This window comes from Lissotriton helveticus, chromosome 9 (assembly GCF_964261635.1).
Source record: "Lissotriton helveticus chromosome 9, aLisHel1.1, whole genome shotgun sequence".
NCBI lineage: Eukaryota > Metazoa > Chordata > Amphibia > Caudata > Salamandridae > Lissotriton > Lissotriton helveticus.
The window spans coordinates 1,155,880,372-1,155,901,110 of NC_136070.1; the positions used below are offsets into that span (position 1 = coordinate 1,155,880,372).

At 41.3% G+C, this 20,739-nt stretch overlaps 1 protein-coding gene across 1 annotated transcript in view; it reads left to right on the plus strand.

Moving 5' to 3' along the window:
- TKT (transketolase) overlaps positions 1-20,739 on the plus strand; it is an 85,559-nt gene that overhangs the window by 12,746 nt on the left and 52,074 nt on the right. Inside the window, exons 2-4 of the mRNA XM_078661597.1 lie at positions 8,490-8,607; positions 13,494-13,607; positions 18,736-18,833. Of these exons, the coding sequence (XP_078517723.1) occupies positions 8,490-8,607; positions 13,494-13,607; positions 18,736-18,833 (330 nt within the window). The remainder of the gene's footprint in view (positions 1-8,489; positions 8,608-13,493; positions 13,608-18,735; positions 18,834-20,739) is intronic.

Sequence of the window (20,739 nt, forward strand, 5' to 3'; positions counted from 1 at the left end):
TTAACTAGTTGGTCAGGTAACATTTTTCGCGGTCTGTCAGTATGCCTTAAACAGAGCCAGAGCCACCAAAAGGAGAACATAGGCCGTCTCAGCGAGCCTTTCTCCTACCACCTCGAATCTGAAAAGCTGGATTCACTGCCCTGTACTAGCTCAGCTAGCTGTCATTGAGTTCCTAGCTTGCCATTCCACTAAGTCAAGTCACTGCCTCTCAGATATACATTAAGTAAGAGAAGGTAAACTGTGGATTTCCCTCATTTGCTTATCATTTTATAATCCTAGCCAAAGTGTGAATTTTATGGGCTGAATGTGCTTACGCTTGCAATATTAAAGGAGTAATACTGTGATTCTTTTTTTATGAACTGGGTGTGTGAATGAATCTGAGACATCTTCCAGGAACTGTCATAAGAATACAGAAGATGCACCTTCTGACGAAATGTGGGAATTGAATGTAGCAACACAGGTAGATCTGAGTTTCCCTGTTGCTCTTTTCATTATGTCAACTTCCTGGTTTTAGGGCCTGTCAAAACCTGTGCCCCACCTAGGTAAATCCTAATTTAGTGTTCCGCTGTCTAAAACTGGGATACCTGGGTAAAGACTGCTTTGTCACAAAGTTGAACAGTTAGTGGATATTCACAGACAGTACGAGGACAGGCTGTTGTCAAAGTGCTGTATGCGATTTGCACAAAATAGTCTATAAGACCATGGGACTGGGAAGTGTATTGTTGAAAGTGCAAATAGTTAATTGGAGGCAGCCTGCAGCAAGTATAATATTGGTACTGCTTTCTAAAACATTTTGTTATATATATTACTAACATAAATACTTAAGCCCCCCACTAGACTCCAAAAAGCACATATGTATTTGTATCCTCTTATGCTCAACACAAGGTTCTGCATGATACCATCCTGCTCAAAACAGGTTACTTGTGGAACCAATGTGTAAATTTGTTTTCAAAGTCGGCTGTGCTTCACTGCAGTTCAAATGTGTTGAACCACCAAAAAAGAAAATGTTTGTTTTGGCCTTCCTAAGGTTGCACAAAGCGTTTGTGTTGTTTAATTCCTAATTATAGCTTGAAACCCCAGATCTGGTAATACATGATAAAGGAAATTTCATGGTTTTGTGAGGAGAGCTAATTTTTAAACTATGGTTTATTGCCAATTGTAGCCAAAGGTAGCACAGGTTGGGTGCCAGCAGACCGTTGTTCACAGGGTCGGACCATGAGGCCAGGACCTGCTGCCAACCCCCGCTGCACATGGCCTAAGTCTGCACCCTGGCCCAATTTATATTTATATTTGCCTGTGGCCACTGGACTGACCTTTAGGCCTGCATTCAGTCCTCCTTTGGTGTCTCTCTGCAGATGCCCAACCACCGCTTTGCACAAAGATTGTCTGACAACCTTTTTACTGTTTTAAAATTAGGGAGGTGTAAAACGATTGAGAAGATGGGTAGAGCGAGCAAAGAGATGTGAAAAGAAGATGCTGTACTTATGCAGATATCTCCCTCTAACTATTCTTAGCACCTTTAAAAATCGAATGTGCGTAAAATTGCTAAAAAAAAACATGCATCTCCTCACATTTTTTACCCGCTGGTTCCCTCTCTTTTCTCTGGAGTATAAAATGTCCGCACTCTTGTTGTTCCTTAGATTTTTAGAGTGAATCTGCACTTGATCATTACCGAGTTAACTGACAGACTGTTGCTGGTGTTAGAAGTACTTTTCACTCTGAATGTCAGAATAGTTTACTGTCCTGGTGGAGTAAGATATTTGACCACTCATAGAAAAGATGTCCTCACTTTAGCTATCTAATCATATTTTCTGTGAGAAAATTACACCCCACGTTTTGTTCATTTCTAAAGTAAATGGTTGATGTTTTCCAGCTTTGATTCCTTCAAGATGGTGTTTTAGTGGGCCACCCTTTTGTCACAAATGCAGAATTTTAGTGTTCTAGTTTTCATTAAAACACTTCGGTGAAACTGCAGTGCAGCAATGTGAAATCAACTAACTGGCAGCGGCCGGTGCTTGAAGTACATGTTTCACTCACTACACAAGCCTTTTTTTCTGGCAGTGATCAAGAAGATATTTGAGAATTTATAAAATGTCCTCATTTTAACCTTTTAGATCACTAACTAATATTTCTATGACAAGAATAAACCCCTCATTTAGTTAAACTACGGGAATATTCTCTGCAGGAAACGTGTTCCGTTTTAAAGTTTTGATTCCATCAGGAGTGCTTTCAGGTGTGCTAAATGTTTGTCATATATACAGGATGTTAGCGGTCCAGTTGTTAATTTGAACAATGTGGGGATAATGTGATAAAACACAGAGGAAGCAACTGACAGGCTGCTTCTGCTGTTGGAAGTGCATGTTTTACTCAGAATATTATTCTATGTTCTCTTATGGCTGAAGGAGATAGTGTGAACGAAAAGAAAAAGTGTTCTCCGTTTGGCTTCTGGAACACTGTCCATAACCTCTTCGAGAAAATCATGAGAGAACTGTTTTCTCGCAACCATGGTTCATCAGATCCCAGCAGAGGATCAGCATTTTTCACAGGTTAAAACCCCCTTAGAACTCACCGCAATTCCTAAAATTAGTATGGTGCCACCAACAAACGATTTACATTGTGACTAAAATCTGTTATCACCCTTCAAATGTTGTCCTTTTTGTGACCCTCAAAAGCAGGATTTTACTACAATGCATTTCAATGGGGAACATGTCCCTGAGTCCCTGAATGGTTGCCACAACATGTTGTCCATTTTTTGGCCAGTCATTTATGGGAGGGCGGGGGAGGGGGGGCTTTGGGACCCAATACATGCCCTTGAGGGTTGGGGTGTGCTCACCCTGCCCCCTATTTTTTTTATTCATTTTCAGGATGCAGGGACTATGCCCCTGAGTCCTGTAATGGCTGCCACAAGATAATGTTCATGTTATGGCCAGCCAATCAGGATTGAATAATCCCCTCTAATAGACCAATCAGACTATATCTGAATATTGACAATTCAGATATCACTAATGTTTTCTAGTGGGTAACCCCTTCATCCCTACGAGCACCTTTTTAAATGCTAAACGTTCAAGGTGCTGACTGGATTTACACAAAATAATGAAAAGCATGCTTTCTGAGCAAAGGTCTAACTGTCTCCCAAATTTTGTTCAATTTGGTTCAGCTGTGTTTTTTCTGTATATGAGAGCAAACCTTCCTATGAAACTAAAATGGGAAATCAATGTTTGGAGACCCTACAATTTTCTTAGCCCTTGCTTGATGGATCAGCATGAAACATTCCATGAAGGAGCTAAACAGGACAAGCCTATTTCCTTGAATGATTTGTGCAGACTTGTTGAACAGAATCAAAATTATTAAGAACACCACAAGTGCATTTTATATGGAAAGTCTGACCTAATTATAACTATTCTGGTGCTATCGCCGCCAGAGTAACATGTATACTCACACACGTGACATTTTCATACTCAACCCACAACGTCTATTTTTGTTGACAAATGTCAGGCCTATTGAGCTTATCAACTCTTGTCTATATCATGTCAATACTTCTGGTCTATCAAGACAGTTTTATCTGCTGACAAGAATGTGTGTTCTTCACCTTCTCCCTCAGGTCAGTCATGCTCCTATTGTTGTTGGTTGCCAATTTGAAGGTATTCATGAAAATTCCAAGATGAATGCCTGATTGTACAATTCTGCTCATACTTTCCCTCCACTATTTCTACTTCTGTGAACTACGCAGTTCGCACTGTGGAAAAGTCTATTGTCAGTAAGTTTACTTATTGGGAAATTCCTTAGCCTTGACTACCAGATAATGTTGGGGCTTTATAATAATATTGCCATGACAGCTGCACACTTACTTAAATCTTTTCTAGAAATATATTGATTTATTCAACTATGGTGACAAATCTTTGAGAATGTTTGTAAAACCCACATAAGCTACTGGGAATGTTTGTGAAACTCACAAAGTTATGACTTTGTGAGTAAACCTCCAAGACCCAAATCACTGCACCTCGACTGGGAACACCCAGGTTGTCCTCCCATTCAAATTACGAAAGCAGATTTTCTATATTTGTAAGGTCCATCTGTCAGAGATCACCCCGACCACCTACCACCCTCTGCACCCATAGCATTTTTATTGTTTTAAGTGGCAGCTATCTCTGTTGGGACTGGAGATTGAGGCATATGCTTCCCATGAGGTAATACTTAAAAATTGTGCCACTGAGGAAGCACAGCTGGGGTAATAATGGTAATTCCAGCACAGAGGTTCGTAATTTAGGTTCACCTGCAGTATTTAAAATCAGGTCCAGGGAAACTGGTAAAAGAAGTGCATTTGTATAAATTATCCATAAAGTCATAATTCCAAAGAACATGTAAAGGGGGTCATTGGAATAAAAGTTGATGACCATGAATACATATAGGAACGAAGGGCCAGATGTGCGACCCTTTCAGTTCGCAAGCTGCTAATTGCGATTTTTTGCAACTCGCAATTAGAGACTCGCAAAATGAAATGTACTAATGTGTCTCAGACAAATTTAGTGATTCCCAATGGGGTCGTAAATGACATACCTCACTATAATTCAAGAGGTAGGTCGCAATTTGCGACCTATTGGACATCACTAAAACACAGGGATAATGGCCTGCAGGGGACAGCTGACCACCATGTCTTTGTTTGCTTTAAATAATGAAACTTTTTTGGGGGGGAAATGCAATCCCTTTTAAAGGAAAATGCAATGCGTTTCAAAAAGAAAAGAATTTTTGTGTTTCATTTTTTAAGAGCAGGCAGTGGTCCATTGGACCAATGTCTGCTCTGAAAACACAATTTTGCTACCACTCACAAAGTGGGTTAGCTCCTAATTGAATTTGGTGGTAAACAGCGATTGTTTTACAATCCCATTCTGGTCGCAAAAAAATTGTTTATCCCCTGGTGACTCGCTATTAGGAAGGGACGCACGTAGCACGTCCCTTCCTAATACAGACTTGCAAACCCTATTTTGTGAGTCGGTAATTGGTTACCGACTTGCAAAAAAAGTTAAGTACATGCCAAAAGGCACATTAGCGGTAGCTAACGACCCGTACCGTTGTTAGCAACCGCTAAAACCTGTTGTACATGTACCCCAATATATAATGTGCAATCGAGTCACATGTGGCTGTAAATTTGTAAAATAGTTCTAATCATATACACACAGTTAACACTGCTCTTTGCACATGCAATGCTGTATTCTGTCTAAACAATTCATTTTGATTGAAATATGTATTGTGTTACAAAATCCTTTTAATTTTCAATGTTCACAACATTCACCTGTATTTTCGTGTATGTGTGTTCACTATTTCAGGTTTTTAGCACCTATTAGCAAGACCACAATTGTAAAGAAACCTGGTGAAGTATAGAATTGAAAGAGGTATTTTGGCATGTCAGGGTTTTTGATGAAGTCACAACTGCCAATAACGTCTAATATGAGCATGAAGTTTGTCTTTCTTTGAACGTTAACGTGTATTGTGTGAATTTGTGATCACCTGTAGTTGGTTGAATACTAACTTTAATTCCAGTTTTCGTTGTATCTGCATGATACAGCTGTCTCTGGATCCTTGGGGTTAAGCAGACTTGAAAATATTTAGTCCTACTAAAATTGTTACTTTAAGTCATAACACGCATGCACCATGAGAACTAGGTTTATTGTATTGTATCTTCCGACGAGATTAAAAATGGATGTCCCTGCATTAAATTACAGATTTGTTTAGAGAAAGCATGCTGTATTTTAGTTATAGCCGCCTAAGATGCACGTCAAACATTTGCTGCGGGTCCTGTAGTGTCCACCAAGGCTGTCATGGTAGAGGAATAGCAGCGGAATTGAGTCAGGATGGTACAGTCAATACAAATTTGCAGCATCCGTTTGATTTTCTAAATGCATCTGAATCTGTAAGCCTCATAGTGCTGCTCTTATCACTGTAACATGGAGAGCCACCAAAAACTAACCTTCATCTGCATATCCTTTATTTACATTGATAGAAAATTATGGTTTAATAGACAGGTCAACAGGAGAGAATATGTCATATGTAGGAAGGACAGAATCCAAGAGGCACGTGAGTGTTAAATACTTAGGTTGGCTTGGGATGTGAGAATCAACACCAGACTTTAGTCTACAAGACAACGGAATTGTTAACTTCTAAAACATTCAACCCACTTAACTATCTATGTATAAAATAATTTTTGCAGATTTGAATAAGATTGCGCTGTGGTTTAGTCATACACCAAAAAAAGGGTGTGATTAGATTTTAACCACAATTTATAAAGGTAGTTAGGTATAAGAGGATCAATATTTTACAAGCGTTGGCAAAGGCAATGTTATCAGCTCTAAATGGCTGGGCTGTTGGCTTTGCTAATTCTGTTTGCCAATCGTAGACTTTGGAGGAGTGCCCAGAACCAAATTAAAGAAGAGTTTTTCAGGTGTGGAGTGGAGTATACAACTCATCCAGCCAGAACACTTTGAGCCTGAAATGCTGCTGAGTGTGACAGACACAAGTACAGGGAGGAAAACCATCAAATGAAGAGCAGACAACTGAAATAGTAATTCATTCATGAGCAAGATGTTAACCCAAAGGCCATTCTAAGTATTTATTGTGCATTAAACACAATAGATCTCCCTACAAACAGCTATGTCTATATGTTGCTGATACTTGCAAAGTGACATAGACCATATTATAATTAATAAACAAGCGATACTTTGCAGCTTTATATTTATGTACTGCAAAACACAAACTCAAGGCCAAATTTATATGGCATATTACTTGCCCCATTTCTGTCCTTGTAAAGCACTCTGTTTACCACCACTCCCTGCTGCCTCTTTATTGGCCAATTTCTATACCATCTTACCAACCTGGCTGTTTTACAGATTTCATTATGCAATGCTATTGAGTGCATTACTGTATAGAACATCGATCATGCATATCACTCTCCCTTGGTCTATTTCTTGGTCACTCAGACACAGAACATCATTCTGTTGATCTATCAATTATTTTTCCTTGCTAAGCCTTGTACCTAGATCCTGTCATATTCCGCATAGGATAATAAAATAAAGAGCAAATGTAAATGCATTGATCAATGTCGTTAGTACCAATAAAATAAAGATTTTGTATAGCTGGAATAACCTGGGGAAGCATAAGGTATGGAGATAAACACCATTGCTAGAAGTATCAAGTGGAAATAGATGGCAATCTGTTCAAGTTGCTTTTGAAATCTCCAAGTAAAAGAAAGCAAGATGGTAATGCCTTAGTGGAAGAAACAGCTTGGTTTCTTAACAGGAAAAGAACGCTAAGTGGCAGTGGTTGCTGACCAACCTTAATCTTCTGTCTGGGCATCAATGTACCATGGTAAGAAGTTCCTGTGTGGCATGAACTGGAGGTGCCATATAATTATATTCTAGTATTAGGAGATGGGTTTTCATTCTCATACAAAACCTGATACAGTCTCCTTCTTGTCCCAACATTGTTTAGAGATTGTTATGAAGTGAGGAGCCCCGAACACAGAGAGCTTTGCCTTTAAATTGTTTGGGTTTGGTTGTTTGAATGACAAAGTTATTTATGAAGGCTGATCTCAGATTTCCAAATGGATGGTAGTTCTGAAAGACATTGAAAAGTTCTTGAGGGGTGTATCCAGGGAGAACATTATGAGTTATGTAAAGATCAGATATAATTTTCTTGATAAAAAGCCAGTGGCGATAGTACAGAGCACGCGTGATATGGTCGCAGTTCTTTCAGCTTGGAGATGTCCCTTTCTTTTAGAGATCCTTAAGCATTAGTAATCTGTTTTGGAAATCACTACTGCAAGTTTCTAAGCAATTCTTGTAGGTGCAAAATAGATGCATCGTTGTAAACTTGTGCAGATGAAAGAAAGCACTTTTTACAGTGTTGTAGGAAAGGGGGTGAAGGGAGGTCAGTTTCCAAAGTGGCTGCCAAATTCTGCGCCTATTTCATTGGAACATCAAAGTCTGGGTCATGTAAACGCTAATAATGAAGATTCTAATGAGTAATATATCAGTGTTATGCCCCTTGAAACAAAGCGATTTTTTTCACCATCCAATGCTAGACAGCAGATTCAATTTTGCACCATCCAATGCTGGACTTCAGTTTTTTTGCAACATGATGATAGGACCTAGAGCCCTCTTCAAGCTTGAGAACGATGTGGTCATTGGATGTTTATAAGTGATGCCGAATATATAGAGCATCAATCATATTGATAATGTGCCATGTTGGAATTGTAGACGATTGTGTATGGTGCTGAATCTTGAGGAACTCCACGATTGGTTGGAGACATTTTAGAGTAAAGGATTCCAATTTTAAAGGATCCTTGTTTGGTGAATTTTGGATACAAAAAAATCTGATAATATGCTAAATTTTGCAGTATTGCAGGACTAAGGCTGGGATATCCCCAAAGCTGGACGAGTTGTCTTTTATTTAAAATCTGCATAAAATGAAATAAATGTACTTTCTGTTTGCTCTAGGCACCCAACATCATGTTGCAGTGCAGCGGAGATCATGTCGGTCCTCTTCTTCAACGTCATGAAGTACAAGCCACAGGATCCCCGGAACCCCCACAATGATCGCTTTGTGATTTCCAAGGTAAGATTCTGTCTGATGCAGAAGGGAGTGCTTTGGACTTGTTTCTACAGGCTGACTTAAGCTTTTGACACACTGTCACTAGAAGAATTCATTCTACTTTGCTTTCCAGTATAATTTTCATCTTTTTTACAGAAGTCTGACAATGCAAAACACACATTTTTGTATTATGTTGTCCAAAAGATCATTCAGTGGCTCCAAAGTGGAAAGAAAACAAATTTTAGGAGAGATCCTTTTCCCTTATGCAACTCTCCCAGATCAGTTTGACCGCATATGTGTTTGAAATAGTCTACGGAGGATGCGAGGTCTGACTCAGGCCTTCTGTAAATTTAACTAAGGAATTATAAGGGCACATGGGTAAGGGACATATTTGTATTTAAAAGCACACATCTGAAGGAGTGCCATGTTCATAAGTATGCAGACTTCTGTGTAAAACAGCTCTTAAAATGAGCCCGACCTTCGACTAACAATTGATGTTGCTTTAGAAGCAGAGCCGGAGAGCAATGATTCTTCATATAAAGTGAATTCCTTAGCCGTCTTGGAAATGTGGTAAGTGGGGTGTGCCTTAAATCAAACCCTCTTGAGTCTTTTTGAAATACAAAATGTTTTAGAATAGGAGCACAGGACAGCTTTGTTAAAGACATGTTTTTGAACTTAAAAGATTATCCTTACGAAGAGGCCATGCTATGCAAACATTTTAGCAGCTTGTGATAGATTATTTTTTCCCTGATCTGGGTACAGCTGTCAGAGCTGGAAAAAAGAATTTCTGATTAAACTTCTGGGCTAATGTGGCTTTCTGTATGCTCTTGGACCTCATCTGCTTTTGGTTGAATTCCAAGGTGCCTGGAGCCTGCAAGGTCCATGAGACGAAGGGACAGCGGAGGCTGTAGTGAAGACCCACCTTCTTTAAATCCTCTGTCAACCTTTTCAGAGGGAGTAAGAAAATTTGCACATACTGGCCAGCTGTTGTGCTGGAACTTGACAAAAAGCTGAAGGACTGTTGCCTGATTCACAACATCCAAAGCCAGCAAACCACCAAGTGCAGGATTCCACTGCACAGAACATGAAGTCACATTGAAACTGCCAGTTGTCAAGTTTTACCGGTTGTGCACTTGGAAAATGTTCTGAAGCCCCATCAGTCACCTGGAACAGAGCTGCGACAACAGTTTAGGAAAGATGCAACCTCCCCTTTCCACTCAAAATTGTATAATTATAAAATTTTGAGTGAACATTGATATATCACTGCAGTTGTTGAAATGAACATTGATGATGTAAAAACTAAATGCACCGAGTCTCTATCACAATCTAGTTAAATGGATGATGGTTGTCCACTGATAAAGTAAAATTGGACGGAGGTTCTTTATATAATTTTGAATCATTGTTCCCTGCCCCGTCAACTTATTTGTAAGAAGGGGTCCTTAGTTTTTTGCGATAGCAACCTCCCCTTTCCACTCAATTTCTATACACCATCTCCAGCGCCTGTGTACTCTGTTTGGCCTCAGCCTGTGCTCTTTAAAAACCTGAGGGAATGGAGCTCCAGCAAATTAAAACATGTAGAATTGACCAAGAAAAACAATCAAATGCATCTGACAATCTCTTGCACTGGCCAGTGAGAGATAACTACTGTCTCTTCTTCATCTTTCTTCACCTTATCCCATGATTGCATATCTGAGCTCGCCGAGCCCTATGCAGATACCAACGTGAGTTGAAAGCCACTGGAGGAGACAGAACTGCATAAAAACATCAAAATGCCAGACTCACGCAGGCACCCTTTCACTATGGTGTAAAGGTGTGTGCGTTGCACTCGGCAGCACGATTCTATGCCAGGTCTGGGATAGAGCAGGATAGGGATGTACGTTATTACAACGCATGCTTTTACTACGCATGCCTTTACAACGCAGGTTTTTCAACGGGGGTGCTGGATAGTGAATAGTTTAATTTACTATTCCAACTCCAGTCCCCGTGGATAGTAGGGAAGGTGTTCGATAGTAAATTAAACTATTACCAATCCTAGAGCGCCCCCCAGCGCAATTGTTGTAATGACTTGCGTTGAAAAACCTGCGTTGTAAAGGCACTGCGTGGTAAAAGTTGCGTCGTAAAGGATGTTTCCCGCATGATAGTGCGTATAAAGATATGGCGCGTTCCTGCCCTCTCCATGTATAACAATCCAACGTAGCAACTTTGTGTGCCATACTGCGTTCCATGACCTCTTTATAAATCTAGGACTCAATATTCAAACAAGGTTGTCTTTCTAAGCCTCCTTCACCGTCCATATAGACACAGAGGAGCATGCACAGCCAAGCTCAATGAAGGTAGTCGGGGTACAGTACAACACAATTATCACTGCTGCTAAAAGATGTGAATTACAAGCTAGAGCTATGCGTGCACAACACTTAATAGGATCGCATAATATAAACATGTTTAAAAAACAAATACGAGTCCTATAGCGCTTACAACGCACACAAAGCACCATACACAATAAAAATGTAATGGTACACAAGAGAGTGATAGGAATTAGGGCCCCTGGCATAAGACCCTGTACTGTGTTCACTATTATCTATTCACAATCACTGAATGATCGCAAATACCAGAACAACCCTAAAAACAAACAAAAAACACAAAAGCATTACAGTTATTAGAATGGCTCAAGCACTGTTGACAAAAGTGTGTTGTTCATGTTTGTTTAATAATTGTGATACAGCACTGCAAAGTGGAGGATCACAAGCCTCCGGTCAAACCTGTGTCTTAACACTTACTTTTCATGACTGCGCTGCAACGCTGAGTGTCGGAGTCCTGCAACGCAGTGTGTCAGAGTCCTGCAACGCAGTGTGTCAGAGTCCTGCAACACACTGTGTTAATGTCCTGCAACGCAGGGTGGCAGTGTCCTGCAACGCAGGGTGGCAGTGTCCTGCAACGCAGGGTGGCAGTGTCCTGCAATGCAGGGTGGCAGTGCCCTGCAACGCAGTGTGTCAGTATCCTGCAACACACTGTGTCAATGTCCTGCAACGCAGGGTGGCAGTGTCCTGCAATGCAGGGTGGCAGTGCCCTGCAACGCAGTGTGTCAGTGTCCTGCAACGCAGAGTGTCAGTGTCTTGCAACGCAGAGTGTCAGTGTCTTGCAACGCAGGGTGGCAGTGTCTTGCAACGCAGGGTGGCAGTGTCTTGCAACGCAGGGTGTCAGTGTCCTGCAACACACTGTGTCAATGTCCTGCAACGCAGGGTGTCAGTGTCCTGCAACGCAGGGTGTCAGTGTCCTGCAACGCAGAGTGTCAGTGTCCTGCAACGCAGGATGTCACTGTCCTGCAACCCAGAGTGTCAGTGTCCTGCAACGCAGAGTGTCAGTGTCGTGCAATGCACAGCGGCAGCGTTGCAGAGTCTGGGAGAGCGAGTAATTTTACCATGAACGGTTAACCTATCTCCAGGTGTAGGCTGAGTTTGAGTTCGTCCCTTTTTGTGAAGCCTCAGGTTCCGCCGGTCCCCACTTACAGGGACCCCACTTCGGTGACACTGAAGGAGGGCGCACATTCGAACCCACAGCCTTGTGTGAAAGTTGTTCATACAATACGGACCCCTTGACCTTCAAAGGGACCATTTCATGGACCTCTTTGGTGGGCAAAACCTGCAAGACTGACACCACAGCATGCTCTTACCTTTCTGAACACTAAGGGGTTTGGCAAATGATCCTCGTGTCTTCTCTGTGGTGGGATTGCGTGAAACCCTTCATACATGTGGCACTGACTTAAAGCTGCGAAAAGCAGTCTCAAAATAACAGTCTGATAAGGACCACTTAAGACACAGTCACTGTTCCCACAAGTAATGTACAGGGCTCCGTTGCTATCTAGATATGTGTGTGCTATAGAAATCATGCATACATAGATGCACACATACATACACACATGCACGCACGCAAATACATACACACATAGATACACTCAACAATCATACACACACTCAAATACACACATAGATACACACATACATATATAGACACACACACTTACATACACAAATCTATACACCCACATACATATACACATAGATACACAAATAGATACACATAGACACACATGCATGCACACATACATACATACACACATACATACATACACACATACATACATCCATACACACATCCATACACACACTCAAATACACACATATATTCACATATGCCTTCATACACACACTCGCATGCACACATAGATACACATATACATACATACACACACTTGCATTCACACATCGAATACACCCACATACATATACACATAGATACACATAGACACACATACATACACACGTACAAACCCACACACATACACACATACACTCATACATCCATACACACACTCACCTACACACATAGATACACATATACCTACATACACACACTCACATACACACATATACATATACACATACATACACAAATGTATACACCCATAAACATATACACAAATAGATACACATACATTCCTACACAGACTCACATACACACATAGATACGCATACACCTACATAGACCCACTTACATACACATACACGCATACACTTATACATACATACATGCACACACTCACATACATAAATAAATACACATATTTCTATATACACGCACTTGCATACACACATACATACATACATACTTAAAAGACACACAGCCGTATTCCCTGTGTGGGTTTTAATTAGTTCTAGAATGCTGTGTTGTGAGAGCCTCGGCCTCCTCTTCAGAGAGAGGGCAGCTTTCTTCCTTCTTGCCTGAAGTTAGACAAAACACACCCAGCTGCTCTTCAGACACCAGCTGGCAGCCCGCCGTGTGACTGTGAGAACCTTGATGATGTTCAGCTCTGTGAGCGCAGGTTGTTTTCTCACCGTGTCTTCTCTTCTCAGGGTCACGCCGCCCCCGTCTTGTACGCCGCCTGGGCAGAGGCCGGGTTCCTGCCAGAAGCGGAGCTGCTGAACCTGAGGAAACTGGACTCCATCTTGGAAGGCCACCCCGTGCCCGTGAGTATTGTGGGCCCGTCTGTGCTTGCATCTGTGTCTCCCACCCTTACGGGACTAGACCTCATTCATGCTGTGTTAGAAGCTGCTAGAGACTCATTCGAATGTAGTGGCGTTGCATGTACGTCCCATTGCATGTATGTCAGTTACAAGGGTTCAATTTGAAGCTCCCATTGAAATAGGATTTCCATTCTGGTTCATTATTTAATTATGGTGACCTAGACAGTAACATGGTAAGCAAGAAAATGATGACTGGAAATGCCTGCGTTTACGTGAACCATTCACAATTGACGTGACGCATTCCATTCCATGGATTTTAGCTTGTCCGTACCGTCAGAAGCTGAAACATATCCAGGGTTGTTTGTGTGTCCGCTTAGAAGCAGTTTGTCTGGACTGTCCATCTTCTTAGGGATCTTGGGGCGTGGCCAAGGTTGTTTTGCATATGGTTGGTTCCATTCTGTAATAGCACAGTCAAGCTAAATGTGATGGAATTGAATGTGCTCACAGTAATTGCCAGTGATTTGGATTGATTCACTGTTTTCCAACCATCACATTTATAGGTTTAGGTTGCACTGAGAAGATGTAGCTCATTTCTGGACTGTCATACCCCCCGTTTCTGATTTAGGGTTAAGTTTCTCTAGCAGGGGCGTAACACTGGCCACTGTGGTGCATGGGGGTGGATGGGGCGGGGGTAGGCAACCTTCCAGGGGGTCTAAGATACTTCAAGGGGCTCCATTCAGCCCAAAGTCATAGCATGTTTCTGAGCTGTAGTAGACCCTTCATCACATTCCGCGGGGGGGACCCATCATTTTGCGTTACGCCACTGCGTCACTAGCACTGGTATTGCCTGGTACCTGTTCTCACTGTTTAAGAGAACGGCTAGGTTTCCCCAACATCTCCATATCTCAATGAATACATATTTGCTTTGTATGAATCTAGGGTGTGGTGATATTAGATTAACGGCTTTGTGCCTAAAGCAGCGCCCTGGCATGCCCTCAGTGGCCCCGCCCTTGGCGCGAAGTGGAACGCCGGTGGCAGTGCATTTACAGCCAACTCAAAGGATTGAATTCACGTGCACGGACTTGTTGAGGCAGAGAGGATGGATGAAAAAGCCCTTTACATTTGTTTTTAGGTTCCTACTTTATCCCAATGTGTCAGCACTCCGATAGGACTTATTTTCGGTATTTTCTCGAAGTTGTTAGCGCAGATTTGTCTCCTTTGTACTCATTGATGTATGGCTTTCCTTTGCTTCGCAGCCAGGTGATTGCTGTATGAATATCAGCGCATATATACTTTTTTTTTCTAAAACTGCACCTGAGCTTTAGGAAAGATTACCAGCTGAGGGTGTCTGTTTGTAAAACAGTGGCATAGAATGAAAAAGTGTTTTTCTAGATGACACGGTGTGAAAGAATAGAAAACAGGTGTTGCATTAAAAATATCAAATTCATTTCCACACTGCTTTGCTTGTTATGTAGTGCAAAGGCAATGTATTAGTAATAACCAGTTTAATGGTACTTGGGGACATATATATACAATGGAATTGCGGAGCGTGGCGTTAAGCACAAAATGCTAACGCCACTCTCCTCCATTCCGAAAACACAGGGATGCACCGTATTTACAAAGATACGGTGCACCCCTGCATTTTCGCTAGCGCTGGCACTAAAGTAAGCTGCCTACCGTCAACGGAGGCACCCTTGCGCAATAGGGTAAGGGTGCCTGTGTTGAGGAAACGATTGCTTATGTGCAGGAAGGTGTCCCTTCTTGCACATAAACAATCACAAAGGGCGATTTGAAACTAAGTTGCAAATCATCATTTGAAGGCACACCTTCCTGCACATAAACAATCATTCATGGCATTTTGCTGTTTCAATGTGTGCTGCACAATGCAGTACACTAGAAACAGCAAAAACGAGAAGAAATAAAGCACTTCTCCTCATTTCACCATTTTAAGACGAGGTTTTACATGGTATTTATTTTGGCGCTGCTTCCTATTTACACTTGTAGATAGGGGGCAGCGTCAAAATCAATGGGTGTTTCCGGTATATTCTACTCTGGGTAGAAACTCATTGTTAGCATTGCTTCCTTTCTTGTATCCTCCTTCCAATGTCATATTAGAATGTTAACATGTCATAGTAGTTTCTAGGTAAGAGCTTGTTTATGCTTGAGGCTGAGTGTCAGTTGATGCTGTAACCTTTGCTGTTGGATGGGACGCCAACTGCAACAACATTTTCCCACCCCTTTCAGGCTAAGTATAGCGTGAAAGGGGACCTGATTTTCAAGGCGCTGTTAACCCACATTAAGTGGCTTAACGCCGCCTTGCAAAATAAGGCAAAGCACCTATTCCCACAGGAACACTGTTAAAAGTGACATTCCTGTGGCAATTGCGGCTTGTAAATATGCCCCTCAGTTTCTTAACCTTGAAGAACAAAAGGGCTGCATTGGCCTTGCTGGGATCCAAACACAAAAACTGCAGGCTGCAGCAGAGGTCAGCAATGTGAGCTTAGCTCAACAGACTTCTTGCCAGCTTTTCATGAATCTCTACGAAATCCTCTCCGCTAAGTTGCGATGTATGGTTTTTTCTTCAGTTGCTGCTCCCAGTTCTTGAAAGGTCTGTTCTACGTGATAAGAGAATTGTTCTGTTTTTAGTCCTTTCTGTACCAACACATTTAGGCTTGTTCTTAGGGTTAGTGTTTTTTACTTCTGGCGTTATCCAAGACCTTTTGCTTTTAATAAAATTGTACATACTATACATACTTACAAGTAATTTCAGTCAGCCCTCTTCATCCATTGGTCTCCTGTAGTGTCATTCACATTTTGCCTCCACCTAACACAATCTAAAGTCATACAGCTTGGGGGTATTGGGTCACCCAACTTCAACCAATGGCTTACCTGACGGGAAACATCCTATACCACGTAACCATTACAACGCTGTATGGTTACATCGTGGTTTAACAACACAAGTCGTTACCACGACTTGCACTGGAGGGCGCTCTAGACTAAGGAATATTCCAACATCTTCCCTACTGTACGTAGAATGGAGATGGAATAGAAATTCACACTATTCCTGAGTCCAGCGCCCTACAGCGCAAGTCGATGTAATGACTTGCGTTGTTAAAACCGCGATGTAACATACCGCATTGAAGATGCTACGCGTTGTATCATCATACATCCATACCTGACTGCGAGAAATGGCATTCTTCTCTTGCACAGGAGGCACATCTACACAATAGTAGTCCCATCGCCGCCCGTGACTACTCGTGCAATGTGTGCTTTTACTTGAAATAATATATTTATTTAGCGGTTTAGACACTGTTTGTTTTCAAACCCCATGTGCCTTCCTAAAAAAACTGTTCACAAACAAACTAAGCATTGGCAACACCAAAAGTTCAGGAGCCAATTCCAGACAAGCTTTCTTCACTAAGGCGTATTATGTTCTTGGACCCAGTACTCCTAGCATGCTACCTTCTTGTTAAATCCCATTGAAAGCCCCATGGCTGATGAAGCGTGGTGTCGACGAATGCAAGTTCTTCCTGGGCATGGTATAGGGTTCTAGGTTTTGTGTGTTCATTGGACCTAAGCCACAGTAAGCCTTAAATAAGCAGAGGACTGTTAGCTTGGGCCTCAGGTCCACCTGGACTTAATGTGGTTGTGTTTCCTTAAGTTCAGCCACTCTCTGGTGGTCTAATTTTGAAGCTTTTGCAGCCTGTCCTTGAGTCTTATTGGGTGCCCAGTGAAGACGATGTTGCATTATTCCAGTTTCGCAGCCTCTCAAGCCTTCTCATGAGCCCTTGTGCAGACAATGTTGCAGTATACCTGTTTCGCTATCACCAAGGCTTATATCTGCTCAGTTCGGGGCAGTTTCAGAGCTGGCAGAGCTGAACGTTGATTCCCTTAACTACCACTTTGACTTCAGGCAATAGTAAGATCTCTGTGTCGAATGCAATGTCCAAGTTCCTTACCCTCAGTGAGGTGGCTCTTAAAGTTAAAGAAACGTCTCCAAGGGGCACTCATCCCCTGTGAAATAAAACACACCATGTAGGCTGACGAATCCCATTGACTAAGATCCTTAAAATGACCGTGGGCGACTGCCGCAGTATTGTATGTAAAGTGGTGGAGGGTTGAGTGGTGTAAGCTGGTGAAAAGTAACAGCTTTCATGCTGTCTTCAGTGGGCAGAGGACTGCAGCAAGACAACTCCTGATGCACCCAGAAGTGGCAGTCCACTCTGAGCATATACCTGGAGATCATGTCTGGCCTGAGCCAGGAGTGAATGAGAATGACAAAGGGGCGGCTCCATCTTTGGCCTGTACTCTACAGCAATCTCTCAACTTCCATAAGTTATTGTTTTCTAACGAGGGCTAAGACTGCTTCAAGACACTGATTGTAGGAAGGTTTCCTCATTCCACAGAGCACGTCCAAATCAATGCTGCTTCCCTCTTCGCCAACAAATGCTACTATTGATGGAGCTCAAGTCTGATAAGTGGTTTCAAAGTGGTTTGAATGTTTTCTTTACATCATTATGCGGGCCTGTTCTGCACATCTTCTGCCTTCCTTCCTCCTGTTTTGTCTTCCTCGTCCCAACACAACTGTTGTGCCACCTGCTAACACCAAATAGATTAGGCTTAAAACTTTTTCAAATATATGTGTACTTTGTACTGAAGTCTCTTGGCTACTGCCAGGCTCCCTTGTAGCCTCTTGCAAGCTTGGTCAGAAGGGAGTTTTAGTCAATATATTCAAGATATTGCCCTTCAGTGTCTGCACATGGGGATGAGTGAACCATTTTCTCCAAGATTGAGGTGTGAGCATTTGAAGTCTGTGCTGCTCTTGGAAGGTCCAAGTAGTCAAGAAATGTTGGCAGGTCAGTTCAATGCCTCTGTAAAGTTTGCAAGTGTCCAGGCAAATATTGGAACTGTAATGTTTATCATAACCTCCAGGTGAGGGCAGGTTCCCAGAGGGCAGTACAGTTTTTTTTAAGCGCTTCCGAAGGGCAAGCTTCCTTCCACATGGCTGTGGAAATTGTTTCCTTCATTTTTAAAGACCTTCTGGAAAGGGCATACCCTCTCCCGAAAGAGTTACAAATTATTTAAACCCACATCACTATCTGTAATAGACCAAATTGTATTTTTGTTTTAGAGACAAGAATTTACTGATGTGGCAACTGGATCTCTGGGACAAGGCCTTGGCGCTGCCTGTGGGATGGCCTACACAGGCAAATATTTCGACAAAGCCAGGTAATTAATATTATATAAATACTTTGTGTACTTGTAGTTTGTTTCATGATTCAGGGTCTTGGGTTGAATTAGTCTACTGAGTTGTTCACTTTGATCAACCCTAGCATAAACCTGAAGCCATGCCTTCTAGGAAATATGCTCAAAAGAAAGTTATAAATTGCACCACAAATATTGTGTAGCAACGAAGATTTTAGAGAACTCCAGCAAATTGTAGCTCTATGCGGTGAAACCTAAATACACACTAGAGTACTTGCTTAACATGTGGCGATCTTTTTCCTCTGGCTCCAGACTTCTCATGGACCGTATGTTGTGTCTTAATCATTTCCTTCTTTGTGGTTTGTTGCCAAATAGTGTTTCAGTCATGCATACCCTGTTGTTTTACAACACAACTCATTGCAGTTTGAGGAACATCAAAGGCAACGTTCAGGAGGAAGCTCACAATATTGTGCTCTACGGTATTTCACCTCATCGGTTTGCAGCAGACATAGAGTTACACTTTCTGATGTTCTGTGCATAGAAGAAACATATCCTTTCTCCGTGACAAACTTTCAAGGACTCCTAAATGAAAAATGTGCCCGTAACTCTCTACGTTAATACAGGGACACAGCAACACCCTCGATTTTTACAGAACTGTATGTGTGTGTGTATATATAAGTGTGTGTGTGTGTGTGTATATTTGTATGTATATGTATTATGTATATGTGTGTATATATATACATACACACACACACACACACACATATATATATATATGTATATGTATATATATATATATATTCACTGAAAAACCATAGGTTTCACACCAGTTATAGTTAGGTGGAAATTTTACTCGCATAAAACCATTGAAATTCCCACGTTATAGTTAGTTGGACTCACTATAACTTGCGCGTGCAATGCACTGCTGATGACGTCACATATTACATCACTCATGACATGGTCAGTGACATCACTCATGACATCACTGATGACATTTCAAATGACATCACTGATGACAACATCCTTGTGACAAATTGGCAGACCTCCTATCAGCATAAAATAACCTTTGACACACACATTCAAAAATAGAAACTAACATTTTCTTAAAAAAGGAGAAACCAATACCTATTACAACAACTTATTAGGTAATTCCAACATCTACATACACATACACTCATTCACCAACAGTTCTATATAGTCACTCATGCATGTACTTACTCATCATATGTACTCATACACCTATACATCCTGTTACACACTAATACTCATCCATATAGTTACTCACACACAAATTCTCACATGCAAATAAACTATCAAAAAACATTTACTTGATTATACTGCTATATACACACCACTACACATACTTCTACAGAAACTGAAACATATTTACTCTCTTAAACAATCAATTATAAAAACACATACTCACTAACCCACCCATACACACAATCATCCACCCATACAGTCTTGCACACATGCTGTCTTCAAAATACATACAAATAGTGAGTCACTCATTCATGCATCTGTGCTCTAAGTAATATCCCCCACCGAACCATACAGACACTGACACTGATACTCAAAAAACAACTAATAACCCATATACACACTCATGTAGCTACTCACCAACCCATGCAGCCACTTATACACAAAGTGAGACACAGATATTTGAATATTTAAACATTACTCGCTAATATATGTATTCACTAAGATACATTTAATAAGTCAGTTAACCAATCAATTTTACACAAAAAAACATCCATTTAGACATTTATTTACCCATTTATTCTTCCATCAACCTTTAAATATACATATATAAAAAATATTTATTTTTCAGAAAGATACACATTCACTGGATGATGTCATCAGTGATGTCATTTGAGATGTCATCAGTGATGTCATGAGTGATGTCACTGACCATGTCATGAGTGATGTA